Source organism: Lissotriton vulgaris, chromosome 7 (assembly GCF_964263255.1).
Source record: "Lissotriton vulgaris chromosome 7, aLisVul1.2, whole genome shotgun sequence".
In the NCBI taxonomy this organism is placed as follows: Eukaryota; Metazoa; Chordata; class Amphibia; order Caudata; family Salamandridae; genus Lissotriton; species Lissotriton vulgaris.
The window spans coordinates 1,623,500,034-1,623,512,619 of record NC_141695.1 but is presented as its reverse complement, the minus strand read 5'-3'; the positions used below and the strand labels follow the sequence as shown (position 1 = coordinate 1,623,512,619).

The 12,586-nt window shown below is 47.9% G+C and overlaps 1 protein-coding gene across 1 annotated transcript in view; it reads right to left on the bottom strand.

The window, feature by feature from the left end:
* The window catches only part of SERINC3 (serine incorporator 3), a 117,237-nt gene that overhangs the window by 34,795 nt on the left and 69,856 nt on the right, over positions 1-12,586 (bottom strand). The window contains exons 4-5 of the mRNA XM_086932557.1: positions 2,449-2,528; positions 2,094-2,231 (exon numbers count right to left, since the gene is read on the bottom strand). Of these exons, the coding sequence (XP_086788683.1) occupies positions 2,094-2,231; positions 2,449-2,528 (218 nt within the window). The remainder of the gene's footprint in view (positions 1-2,093; positions 2,232-2,448; positions 2,529-12,586) is intronic.

Below are 12,586 nucleotides of genomic sequence, written 5' to 3'. Positions count from 1 at the left end.
GGAAGATATGCATGTTCATCTCTAAAGGATAAAATCACATGCACTACCGACCCTCCTTCCATTAGATAAAAAGTATAAATTATGGTTTTGTGTAAGAATTGTCTCAACACAGGTCTAAATGTTGAGTAGCATGAAGGTAACTTTTTTGTTTTAGACAAAAACAGAAAATGTATTAATAATAAAAAAACGAAGGAAATGAAAAGTTAAAAATAAGGAATGGAACAAGAAAAGCAAAATTTGTATTTCATTACTGACGTTTAACTAGAGATATTAATTGATAAGAGTTTGAATGGAAGCTAAGATTGTGCAACAAACTGCTGCATTTGTAAATGGATGTTGTTCAAGTATACAAAAATGTATTTGAATGTGTTACTGAAGTCTGTCTTCTATGTTTATCACATCATGTGACCCGCTCTCTGAACAAAGAGAGGAAAGTGGTGGAGCTCATTGTGTGAGCAAGGCAGGGGATCCTGTCTAAATCATTTGTTGAATAAAAATCTAAAAGCAACTGGATTTGCGGTGTCAAGTTTCATGAAGAGAACTTGTGTTTGGATTGAATATATATATATCCACAAAATCGTCGAGAAAGAGACCAGCGCCTACTTAATCACGGTGGGCCACAGCAGGGTTCGCCACCCCCGATATATCCACAAACAGTTGTCTTTTTCAATCTATAAACAGCACGCTGAGGCCCACAATCGCTCCTTAGTGAGTTTTTTATTCGGCAAATTCTACCCGAATAAAAACTCACTAAGGAGCTATTATGGGCCTCAGTGTGTTATTTATAGATCGAAAAAGGCAACTATTTGTGGATATGGATATATATATATATAAAATAGCTCAAGTAACTCGTGCCCATCCAGGCCACTCACCATATCCTGTTTGGAGGCAGCGGCGCCTCCAAGCTCCCTGCAGTCCCATCCGGCTCCTCGCATCCAGCAGGAGCCAGTTACTCCTGCCCATAAGGAGCAGCTGAAAATCCCGATCCCTGTGTGCAGGAGGTATATCACAATGTATTTCCCGCCTGCATCACTGCAGCAGGGAAACAGATCTAAAGTCGTCTCTCAGCTGGCAGGAGCATTTTCAGAGTTCCTGCTAGCTGGGAGCAGAATTCATGTTTGCTCTAGCTTTGCGAGAGCTCTGACATTGCTGATTGACGTGAAAAGGTGAAACAACCTTCGGAAGGAACCATGGATATGTACATCCAACTAACATGTCTTTGTGTACTTGAATGAAAGATTTTTTTGCTGACAGCACTTCGAGTTCACTAACTTTGTGCAAGGAAGGAACTGCTATGAGAAATGCAATGGAATTTTCTAAGCTAAAATAGATTGCCTGTTTTTTAAATAGGTGGCTATTGGCAACAAATGATGATCAATTGAAGTAAAGGCTAGTCCTGCATTATTATAGGAAAACATAAGGGGAACTACAGTGCTTTGTTCCCCAAAGCATTTCCATGTTGTCACATAGCACAACTGTGTTGTAGGGAGCTGAGCTTTCTCAAGAATACTCGTACACAGCACTGTCAAGGAAAGGTAAACCCAAATCTATGAACTCAGGGGCCAAATAACTACACCAATTCATTAATGGCAGATCTGGATGGTAACTTCCTTCTTGTTGCATTGTCAAATCTTCATCAGCACCAATGTCCTCATGTGACCCCAAAGTTATTTTATCTAGCCCTTTCTAATGCATGGTGCTGTTTTATGCCCACCCATGATCACAACTTTTATGCACAGTCCATCTGCACTTGAAATGTTGAGCACCGAAAAGCTTTTTTCGTTGCAAACCACAAATCAGGCATAGATTACATAACTCATGTCAATTAGTGCATTGTGGCAACCTTGTATGACATTAAGGGCAAACTTTGAGTGGTGGTTTTCCCATTCTACAGCCACAAAAGAGTCATTCTCGTAGGAGCTGGAAGTTGAGTATGCAGCAATCAGTGCAAACAGCTTGTGATCTGAAACAGCTTGTTGATACATTGGTTTGAAACAGGCACGTCTTTCTTACTGTAGAAAATTTACTTATGGGGTTTAGTGTTTTCTCTTGCAGCTTACATATTGCTTAAATAACTGCGGAAATGAACTTACCAGCATACCAACACTTTGAGTTGCCGTCTTCCATTCGATCAACCCAAGATTCATTCCAAGAATGTGCAAAGTCCACCAACAGGACCAACTGGATAAGAATGAAGCAGAAGGCTCCACTAGTTCCAATGGCAAACCATGCTAGGTAAAAAATAGAAGTTTTGTGATTGCACCATTTCACACGCATCTTTTAATCACATATTTAAGATGCTTTGTTAATAAAGTACTGTGTAAATACTAACTCTGTTAATTAAACAGAACACTTATCTTTTAATTCTTATTCAAATTGCAAGTGAAGAATAAAGATATGGAAATGGGAGACATGACATTTATCCAAGAAAAGCACACAACAAAATACCTCTTGTGAAAGGTCCTTCTGGAATGTAGAAAGCTCCCACCATGACTCCAATTATGATAGCTATTTTGAAGAACCAAAACCTATTAAAAATGAATTAAAAAAAAACCAGAAGTCAAACATTGTGCATGATCATAGTCTTCATTGTATCAAATGTGTACAGGAACTTGGCCTCATATGATGTATGTAGAAGTTTCATCAAGTGAAGGCTCTACACAATTTAAAGAATAATCTTTTGAGGATTAGACTTCAAGATAATCTTTACCATTATCAAATAAAATAAGGCTGGTTACATTGCTCAGCAATATCAGTGGTATTACTAGCCATTGCTAGCATAAAAAGACAATACAATTTCTGCTGAGTTTGGCATAAAAAGTAGCATTTCTTTCCCTCTACGTTATTACAGCCTACCACAAACATCTATCCACCAAGTGATCTTCTATGACCAAACTGTTCCTTTCTATAGAAATGACTGCTTCGCGTCTAAGATAGTGGACCGTTCCTGCTGCATGTCACAGTGAACCTGAAGACGAAAGCCCTCTACTCTACCAGAGGATATCAGAGATATCCTCATTTGGGATGCTCTTGTCTCCTCAAAAACACACTGAACTACCTTTGGCTTTTTCTAGTCAAAGACAGATAAATCACCATTTCCTTGCCTTTCCTCACCACAGATATCCAACAACAAATACCAAACTTGCCTTCACGCAATTCAGTACAGATTACCTTAACAATGCATTAACCTCAACTGACGCAAATCCAAAAATTGTGTACATTCTTTTAGTTATAGTCCCCAACAACAATCACTCTCCAATATTATTTCTCAGGGTTAATGAACAAGTTACTTACCTTCAGTAACGCCTTCTCTGGTAGAGACATCTAGCCGCAGATTCCTTACCTTTGAATTTCCCAGGCGTCAGACTGGATCCGGAAGTTTCTTGTTCGAGGAGTACCCCTGCATACCAGTAAGTGGCGTTGTTTGGATATTGTCAGCGTCTTCTGAGCCAAAAGTGACATCCGCGTTAACTACATAGCCGACACCTCAGCGCGAGGACGTCAGTTACTTTTTACGACTTTCCACGCCAAAAGCACGAAGCCATGAAGAGTACTGATATTTATCTATACTACTATAATAAAGCAGAAACTTTCAGGCTTTGAGGCGGGTAAACTCGGGAACCACTGCGCCAATCTACACACCCGATACACCGTTGAAATCGGCAGGGTGTGTAGATGGTTATAGGCTACATAAATAGAAAAAATAAACGTTATTTAAAATTTTAGATTAAAAAAAAAAAAGTAGTCCCTCAAAAGTAGCGCCGGCCGCGACGTGCGTGGTCACGTTAGGAGTACGGGGAGGAGCGGTGTCCGAGGAGCGGCGGACATGGCGCGGGGGAGGAGCGGTGACGTCAGGAGCAGAGGACCAGCGGCGGAGGAGGAGCGGCGGACATGGCGCAGGGGAGGAGCGGTGGTGCGAGCGGACAGGCGGGAGCAGCGTCGGCGGAGGTAAGGGCACTCATGTAGGGGCAGGCGGGGGACGGGACGGGCCGGGCGGGGGACGGGACGGGCCGGGCGGGGGACGGGACGGGCCAGGCCGGAACGGGACACGAAAGTAAATTACAGGAGGAAAAAGTGACGTCTGCAGGTTACAAAAGCGGGGCGGGAGGGGGCCCTGAAGCCTAATTGCTCCCGGACAACGTCGGGGCGGGCTGCTAGTGTGTTATAAAACTAGAGCCCTGAAAGGGAACAATCTTGATGTTAGAAACTTGTCCCCTTTGCGGGGAGTATGGGTGGGTTGGTAAAGAATCTGTGTATAGATCATGTCTCTAACAGATAAGGCATTATCCAAGGTAAGTAACTTGTCCATCAGATAGAGACATCTAGCCACAGAATCCTTACCTTCGAAAACCCAATGGAGGGATGCAGACAAATTAAAAACTAAGAAGTCCTGCAGGACCAAACGGGCTAAGTGCCCGGCCATACAGACCGGAATGTCCAAGCAGTTGTGTTTGGTGAACGTGTGCAGGGATACCACATTGCTGCCTGGCAGATGTCCAGGACTAGTACTCCACATGCTAACGATATGGTCGCAGATTTAGCTCTGGTGGATCGAGCTTTTAAGCATTCAGGAGGCAGTTTTTTCACCACGAGTAGCAAATCTTGATGCAGAGAATGACCCAATGTGAGATTGTCCTTGGCTGCACTGCCCGACCTTTCTTCGCACCTAGAGACCCCATGAAGAGTTGGTCGTTCACCCGAAACTCTTTTGTGCGGTCATGGTAGAACAACGCTCTCTCTGGGTCCAGAGTGTGAAGTCGCTCCTCTTCCTTAGCAGGATGTGGAGGAGCGTAGAAAGTGGGCAAGGAGACAGATTGTCCCATATGAAAAGTTGTTACCACTTTCGGGACGGATCCTTGGTGCAAAGCACAAGTTTGTCAGTGAATAGTGTCAAAAAGGGAGGCTTGGACGATGGGGCCTGCAGCTCGCTCACCCTCCTGGCTGAGGTGACTACCACCAAAAGGGCTGTTTTTAAAGTGAGCAGCCGAAGGGGGCGATTATGTAGGGACTCGAAAGGAGCACACATGAGGAAGATGAGAACCAAATTAAGATCCTACTGAGGCATAATGAAGGGGGAAGGTGGAAACATATGTACAAGGCCTTTGAGGAATCTATGTAATGGGTAACTTAACCCTTTCGCTGCTGATGACGAGCTCAGCTCGTCATCACCCACGGGTGTCGTGTGCTGATGACGAGCTGAGCTCGTCATGAATAAATGGCATCAGTGAAATTCCAGCACAGGGCAAAAATCCCCGCAGCAGCCATGTGGTTAACAACTGCCACAGCTCAATCTCCACGCAAGAATGCATAGAGTTGACAGGTTCGGGTGGAGGACACTTCCCTGCTGCTGCAATAGAAGATCCCCCTGAAGTGGCAACCTGATCAGAGGATCGATGCTCATTTGAAGAAGCTCGGGTACCAGAACTCTCCATGCCCAGTCCGGAGCCGCAAGGATGACTTGGGCCCATTCGTTCCTGATCTTCTTGAGAACTCTGGACAGGAGTGGTATGGACGGAAAGGCGTACAGGAGGCCTGAGTTCCACTCGAGACAAAGAGTGTCTCTGAGCTAGAGCAGCTTTGGAAACTCCAGAATGCAAAACTGCTGACATTGCATGTTTTCTGCAGAAGAGAACAGATCTAACCAAGGCTCTCCCTGCTGCTGAAAGAGACCTTATGCCACCTCCAGAGGGAGATGCCATTCATGATCCACTAGGCATCGACATCCAAGTTAGTCTGCCCTGGCGCCTGATGTTTAACCACCAGGGATATGCCCTGCTGTTCCAGGTATGTCCAGAGAGGCAGGGCCTCTTGACAAAGAGTCCACAACTCTAGTTTGCCGTGTTTGTTGCAGTACCACATGGCAGTAGTGTTGTCTGTGAACACTTGAACTAGCCTTCCTTTGATGGAAGGTAGAAAGACTTGCAATGCCAATCCGGTTGCTCAGAGCTCCATTATGTTGATGTGGAGTCCGTATTCTGCCGGAGACCAGAGTCCTCTGACCTCCCCCTCTCCTAGATGTCTGTCCCATCCCTTAAGTGCAGCTTCTGTCACTACTGTGAGATCAGGTTGGGGAAGGGAGTGGGGTCTGCCTCTGTCCCAATCACGGTTCGTTAGCCACCACTGCAGGTCTCGTTCAGTTCCCTTCAAGATCTAGACCATGTCAGAGAGCTTCCCCTAGTGCTTTGCCTACAGGAACTTCAGGTCCCACTGCAGAACCCACATATTGAATGTCTTGGACTCGCAGCTTGGGAGGATAAGCCCAAACTGCACTGTGTCAAGAATGGCTAGAATGAAAGGGAGCGTCTGAGAGGGTGTTAGGTTTGGTTTTGTCACGTTAATAGTGAACCCCAGCGAATGCTTGTGTCTTACCGTACACTGTCCGATGGGTAGGCAGAACAGGAATGTAAAAGATAAGCGTTCTGCAAGTCCAACACTACCTTCCTGTCTCCAGGGCCCAGGTAAGACAGGACCTGAGCTAGTGTGAGAATTGGACAAGTTACTTACCTTCGGTAATGCCTTATCTGATAGAGACATGATCTAGCCGCAGATTCCTTACCTTTGAACTTCCAGCTGTCAAGCTGGAGTCGGAAGATTTTTGATAGCAGTACCCCTGTGTGCAGGTAGGTGGTGTCGGTCGACTCTGCGTGACACCATAGGCATCGGTTTCATCGTTGTGACATCCACGTCGTCTATATAGGTGCCACCCTGGCTCGCAGCCGTACGTACTTTTCACAACTTTCCACGTAAGACGAGCGGAGCCTTGAAGTGAATGACTATGGTGTGTTAAAAGCAACTAGGGCCATGGAGGGGAACAGCCCTGACACTAAAACCAATCCACAAAGCGGGGAGGATGGGTGAGTCCGTAAGGAATCTGCGGCTAAATCATGTCGCTACCAGATAAGGTGTTACTGAAGATAAGTAACTTGTCAATCTGATAGAGACATCTAGCCACAGATTCCCTACCTTTCAAGAGATACCCAAGCAATACCTTCCCAGGAGGTGAGTCTGATGAAAAGCTTTAAACCAATAAATCTTGCAAGACAGAGTGGCCAAACAGGCACTCCCAGAGAACCTGAGTGTCTGGCGAACATGTGCAGAGATGCCTACTTGGCAGCTTGGCAGATATCAGCAATTGGAACACCACACTGGAGGTCCATGGTGGCTGCGTTACCACTAGTGGAATGGGCCTTAAGGCCTTCAGGAGGCTGTTTCTTTGCTAAGGAGTAACATTTTCATGCAGGGTATGACCCTGCGATAAATGGTCCTTTTCTGGACAGCACGCCCCTTCTTTGCTCCCGCGTACCCGACAAAGAGTTGGTCATCCACCCGGAACTTGTTTGTGCGATCAAGGTAGAACGAGAACGGTCTTTTTGGGTCCATATGGTGGAGATGCTTCTAATCCTTCGAAAGATGTGGCGGTACATAGAAAGTGGGAGGGGTAACGAACTGTCCCAGATGGAAAGGTGTTACAACCTTAGGCAGAAATGCCCTAGTGCAGGGCACTACTTTGTCCTGAAGATGGTCAGGTAAGGATGCTTGGATAACACACAACAGAAACTACCCTGGCTAGGTGTCGGATTCTTTAAGGAAGATAGAGGCACACTATGCCAATTACTTTTGTGGTGTTGGGCATCTCAAAAAATTGTAAGGACTGTCCTCATACACCACCAGGTGTCATGCTTCATCATCAGCAGTCCTCGCTCATTAAAAGCCGTGTTTGATAAAGAGCAGGCCTTCACCTGGAGACAGGGAGGCACTTCTACAACTAAGTGGTGGCCCGTGCTAGGAAAGTGAGTGAGCTACATGAAAAAGTAAATTGTGCAAAATTTGCTCAATATTAAAATTGAGAGAGGGGGCTAGGGGGTTTAGTACCCCATTCCCATCAGTGTCGTCAACATGTGTCTGGCGTCTCGTCCAGGAGGTTCCATAGCATTCATCAGGAGAGAAAATGGGGTCCTATCTAGTCTCTAAAAGACTAAGATAAATCCACTTAAGTAGGTTGACCTTTGTCAAACTCTACTGTGAGACTTCAAAACTCTGGATTAGGGGTAGAAATGTCCCATGGGAAGGGCGGAATTGGACCCCTACAGTCACACTTGCCTCAAGGTGCGTCCCTCGTGATGCTCCTTCGATCTGTCCTCGTAGCTTCCCCGCTGAGTCCAGCCGGGAAGCAACGAGGACAGATCGTAGGAGCATCCTTAAAGAGTCGGACACAGAGTCAGGGTAGTTTCTTATTGTGTGTTACATGTCACTTGGAGGCCAGCTCACCCTCACTGCCCAATAGCCTCTTGTTCCCTCCCCTTTTTAATATTAGGGTTATTGTGTGTGTAAAGGATGCTTGGGTGACAGTACCTGAAGTTCGCTTACCCTCCTGGCAGATGTTATTGCCACTAAAAAGGCTGTTTTGATAGTGAGCAGCCGGAGGGGACAACTGTGCAGAGGCTTAAATGTTGCACACATCAAGAAGGTAAGGACCAAATTAAGGTCACACTGGGGCATAATAAAATGAGAAGGATAAAACAAGTGGTTTAACCCCTTCAAAAATCTCTGCACAAAAGGAGACAACGAGTGATGGCTGATCTGGTAGCCAGAGAAAAGCAGATAGGGTTGAAATGAAGCTCTTCAGAGTGCCCAGAGCAGAGCCCTGCGGGGCCAAAGAAAGAACGAATAGAAGGATATCTGACAGAGAGGCAGACAAGGGGTCAACAGACCGTTCTGTACAATATTTACAAAATTTGCTCCACCGGCAGGCGTACACCGACTTCGTGGAGGGACGCCTGGCTGCCAGAATAACTTTGGGAGGAAGGTCAAAGGCTGTCAACTATTGCCCCTCAATCTCCACGCAAGGAGGCGGAGAGTGGACATGTTCGAGTGAAGGAACCTTCCCTGTTGCTGCAACAGAAGATCCTCCCGAAGGGACAGCCTGATCGGAGGATCATTGCTAATTACCAGAAGTTTGGGATATCAGGCTCTCCTTTACCCAGTCCAGGGCCACAAGAACCACTTGTGCCCGTTCACTCCTGATCTTCTTGAGCACTCTGGGCAGGAGTGGTATGGGCAGAAAGGCATACAGGAGGCCTGAGCTCCACTTGTGACGAAAAGCTTCGCCATAGCGAAATCTGCCTTGGTAACTCCAAAGCATAAAACTGCTGACATTGTGCATTCTCATCGGGGGCGAACAGATCTAACCAAGGCACTAACCCTGCTGAAAGAGTCCTTATACTACCTCCAGAGGGAGACGTCACTCGTGATCCGCAAGGGACTGGCGGCTGAGTTTGTCTGCTCTGGCATTCAGAGAACCGGACAGATGTCCTGTTGTTCCTGCCAAGTTTAGAGACACAGGGCTTCTTGAAAGAGGGTCCACGACCCCACACCGCCCTGCTTGTTGCAGCACCACATGGTGGTAGTGTTGTCTGTGAAAACCTGAACTAGCCTTCCCTTGATGGATGGTTAAAAGACTTTCAGTGCCAATCGGATCGCCAAAGCTCCAACAGGTTGATATGGAGCCTGGTTTCCGCCAGAAACCATAGTCCTCTGATCTCCACCTCCCCCAGATGGCCCCCATCCCAGAAGAGATGCATCCATCACTACTGTGAGATATGGGTGGGGAAGGGAGAGGGATCTGACCCAATCCCGGTTTGTTAGCCACCACTGCAGTTCTTTCACAGTGCCCTCGGATATCTGAACAAGTTCAGTTAGATTTCCCTGATGCTGTGCGCATTGGAACTTCAGGTCCCACTGTAGAGACCACATGTGCCCTCTTGCAAAGTCAACAAGCAGGATGCAGGCCATGCAAGATGTCATGAGGCCAACAGCCTCAGAATCATCCTCACCGAAATTCAGGATAGAGGATGAAACATCAGTATCATAACCTGTATATCCTGGACCCGCTGCTCAGGAGGCTCAGTCCAAAAATGCACTGTGTTAGAATTTCTCGGATGAAAGGGAGCATCGGAGAGGGAGTCAGGTGTGACTTCGGCATGTTAATAGTGAACCCCAGAGGAGTGCAGGAGGTTCGCTGTAGACCGGAGGTGGGAGACGACTGCTTGGGATGAGCCCACCTTCAACAACCAGTCGTTGAGATAGGGGAAGACTGGCACCCCTGACCTTCGCAGTTGGGCTGCGATTACCGCCATCACCTTTGTGAAAACCCGAGGGACACTGGTAAGGCCAAAGGGGAGCACGGCAAACTGAAATGGCTTGAGGCCCACCTTAAACCGCAGATAGTGGCAATGGGCAGGCAGGACGGGGATATGGAAATAGGAGTCCTGCAGGTCCAACGCTACCATCCAGTTTCCCGGGTCCACGGTAGACATGGCCTGAGCGAGGGTGAGCATCTTGAATTTCTCCTTTTTGAGGTAGTAGTTGAGGGCTCCGAGGTCGAGGATAGCCTCTGTCCTTCTTTGGAACCAGAAAATAGGAGGAGTAACAACCACAGCCTATTTCTGCCCCAGTTACCCTCTCTCCAGCTCCCTTGGCCAAGAGAGTTGTGACTTCCTTGCGGAGTAGGGCAAGGTGATCCTCTGTCAGCCGATTGTAAGTTGGAGGCATGGATGGAGTGGTAGTCTCGATGGGAAAAGAGTAGGGCTACTCCTTTCAGACTATTTGGAACATCCACCTGTCCGAGCTGATGTCCCACCAGTGGTGAGGTGATGGCCTATCCTGCCACCAATTGGCCGTGCATGTTCTCGGGGGATCGGACTAGGAAGGTTTTGCGGTGGAGGAGGGGAGTGTGGTGTGGCACAACTTCTGGCCACCCGATCCTTGGGGTTAGGGTGAACCGCATCCACGGCCCCAGAGAGGTTCCTGAGCTTGTGGACAATCTGGCTTGAATAGGATTGGTGCAGTTGGGAACCCCTTCCGTAGCTACGAAAGGAGTGAAAAGCAGACACAGGCCGGGATGACGTGGTGAGGCCTTAGGAATTGGCAGTAGCCTTAAAACACTCAAGCACTGCATCAGCTTGGTCTCTGAAGAGAAGGAAGTCATCAAAGGGCATGTCCATAAGATTAGCTTGGACAGCACATGAAAATCCAGACGTCCTCTACCAGGCGTGGCACCGTATTGCCACCGTGGACGGAATCACTCTGCCTAGCGAGTCTGTTGTGTCCAAACCACAGCACATGGCAAACTTTGCTCCATTTCTCCAGTTAGAAATAGCTTGGTAGAGCAGAATCCGGTCCTTCTAGGAGACTCTGGGCAGCACCTGCGCAACCGTATCCCATATCAAATGGGAATAACTGGTCAAAAGGCATGCGGTATTCCCAGACTGCAATGCCAGGTTGGCATAAGAAAAGATCTTCTTACTGCAGGTTTCCAGCCTTTTGGATTCCCTTTCTGGGGATGGAGAAGGGAACGCACCACGGAAAGTAGAAGCTTGGACCATCAGGCTTTGTGGAGTAGGATGGGTAGGTTGCCCAGTGCAGGGCAATGGCAACGGGCAATCGTTCTGTTCACAGGAGCCCCTGTCCTGGGTTTGGGCCGGTTGCCCAGAACAACATCCTTCAAGGCCTTGTTGAAAGGCAGCAAGAGTTCTGAAGAGAAGACCCTAGGCTGCAGGGCCTCTGTCAAGATGTAAGTCTGGACTGCCACCGTAGGAAGCTGCAGGTCCAGGATTTCCGCAGCCCTATGCACCACCATTGCAAATGAAGCCCCCTCCTCCGTAGCAAGGTTAGGGGGAGACAGCATGCCAGAATCTGGAGAGGTGTCCAGTTTACTGGCATCACCTATGTCCTCATACCAGTCCAGATTTAGAGGTTGCTGGATTTCTAAGGGATCCTTCTACCCCTCCTAATCCTCCTCATCCATTCCTAACCTTTCAGAATAGGTCAGGTTGAACGGCATAGAGCCGTTCAGCTCCATCGGTGGCAGTCTCGGCGTCGGTGGACGCCTGACCACTACTGTGTGATCCGGAATGACGATTGCAGAGGTGCCCGCGACACCAAGGACCTCAGCATCAGCCCTTGGGATACGACCTGCGTCGGTCTGGACCCGTGGACAGGTCCAATAGGAGGCCGGGGGCGTGGAACCCACGGGATCTCCTTCATCAGAACATGTGGGGCCCAAAGGTGCTCCAGGCCACCCAAATATGACATACATGGCATCATAGAACGCCTTTAGCTGGGTGGGGGTCACTCACGGAAATGTTTAGCCAACCCAAGCACCTGCTCCACAGAACGCCGAGGTTCCTCTGTCCCGTCACGTGACGGATGGGACGAAGTCTAAGCACGCTTCATCTTCTTGTGTTTTTTATGGTGCCTATTACCTGACAGTGATGACCTCAAAGATGAGGACTTCGACCCTCCAGAGCAGTGCTCAGGCCTTCCTCTCGGGCGGGAACAAGATAGGCGATGAGACCTCAGTGGCGCCGTACGCGGCCGCTTCAGGGACCACTCCCTCAAAGCCTCCAGGCACCCGAGCATACAAGGTGGGGGTCCGTAATCGATATGGCGCAGTGACAGGCGCCGCAAAGTTTGAACCCCAAGGTCTTCTTATTAGACATTCCTACACACCAAAAGGAGTCAACAAAAAGTCGAACAAAAATCTAAACAAATTACAAGATTTAGTTCTCATCAACGGATCTGCACT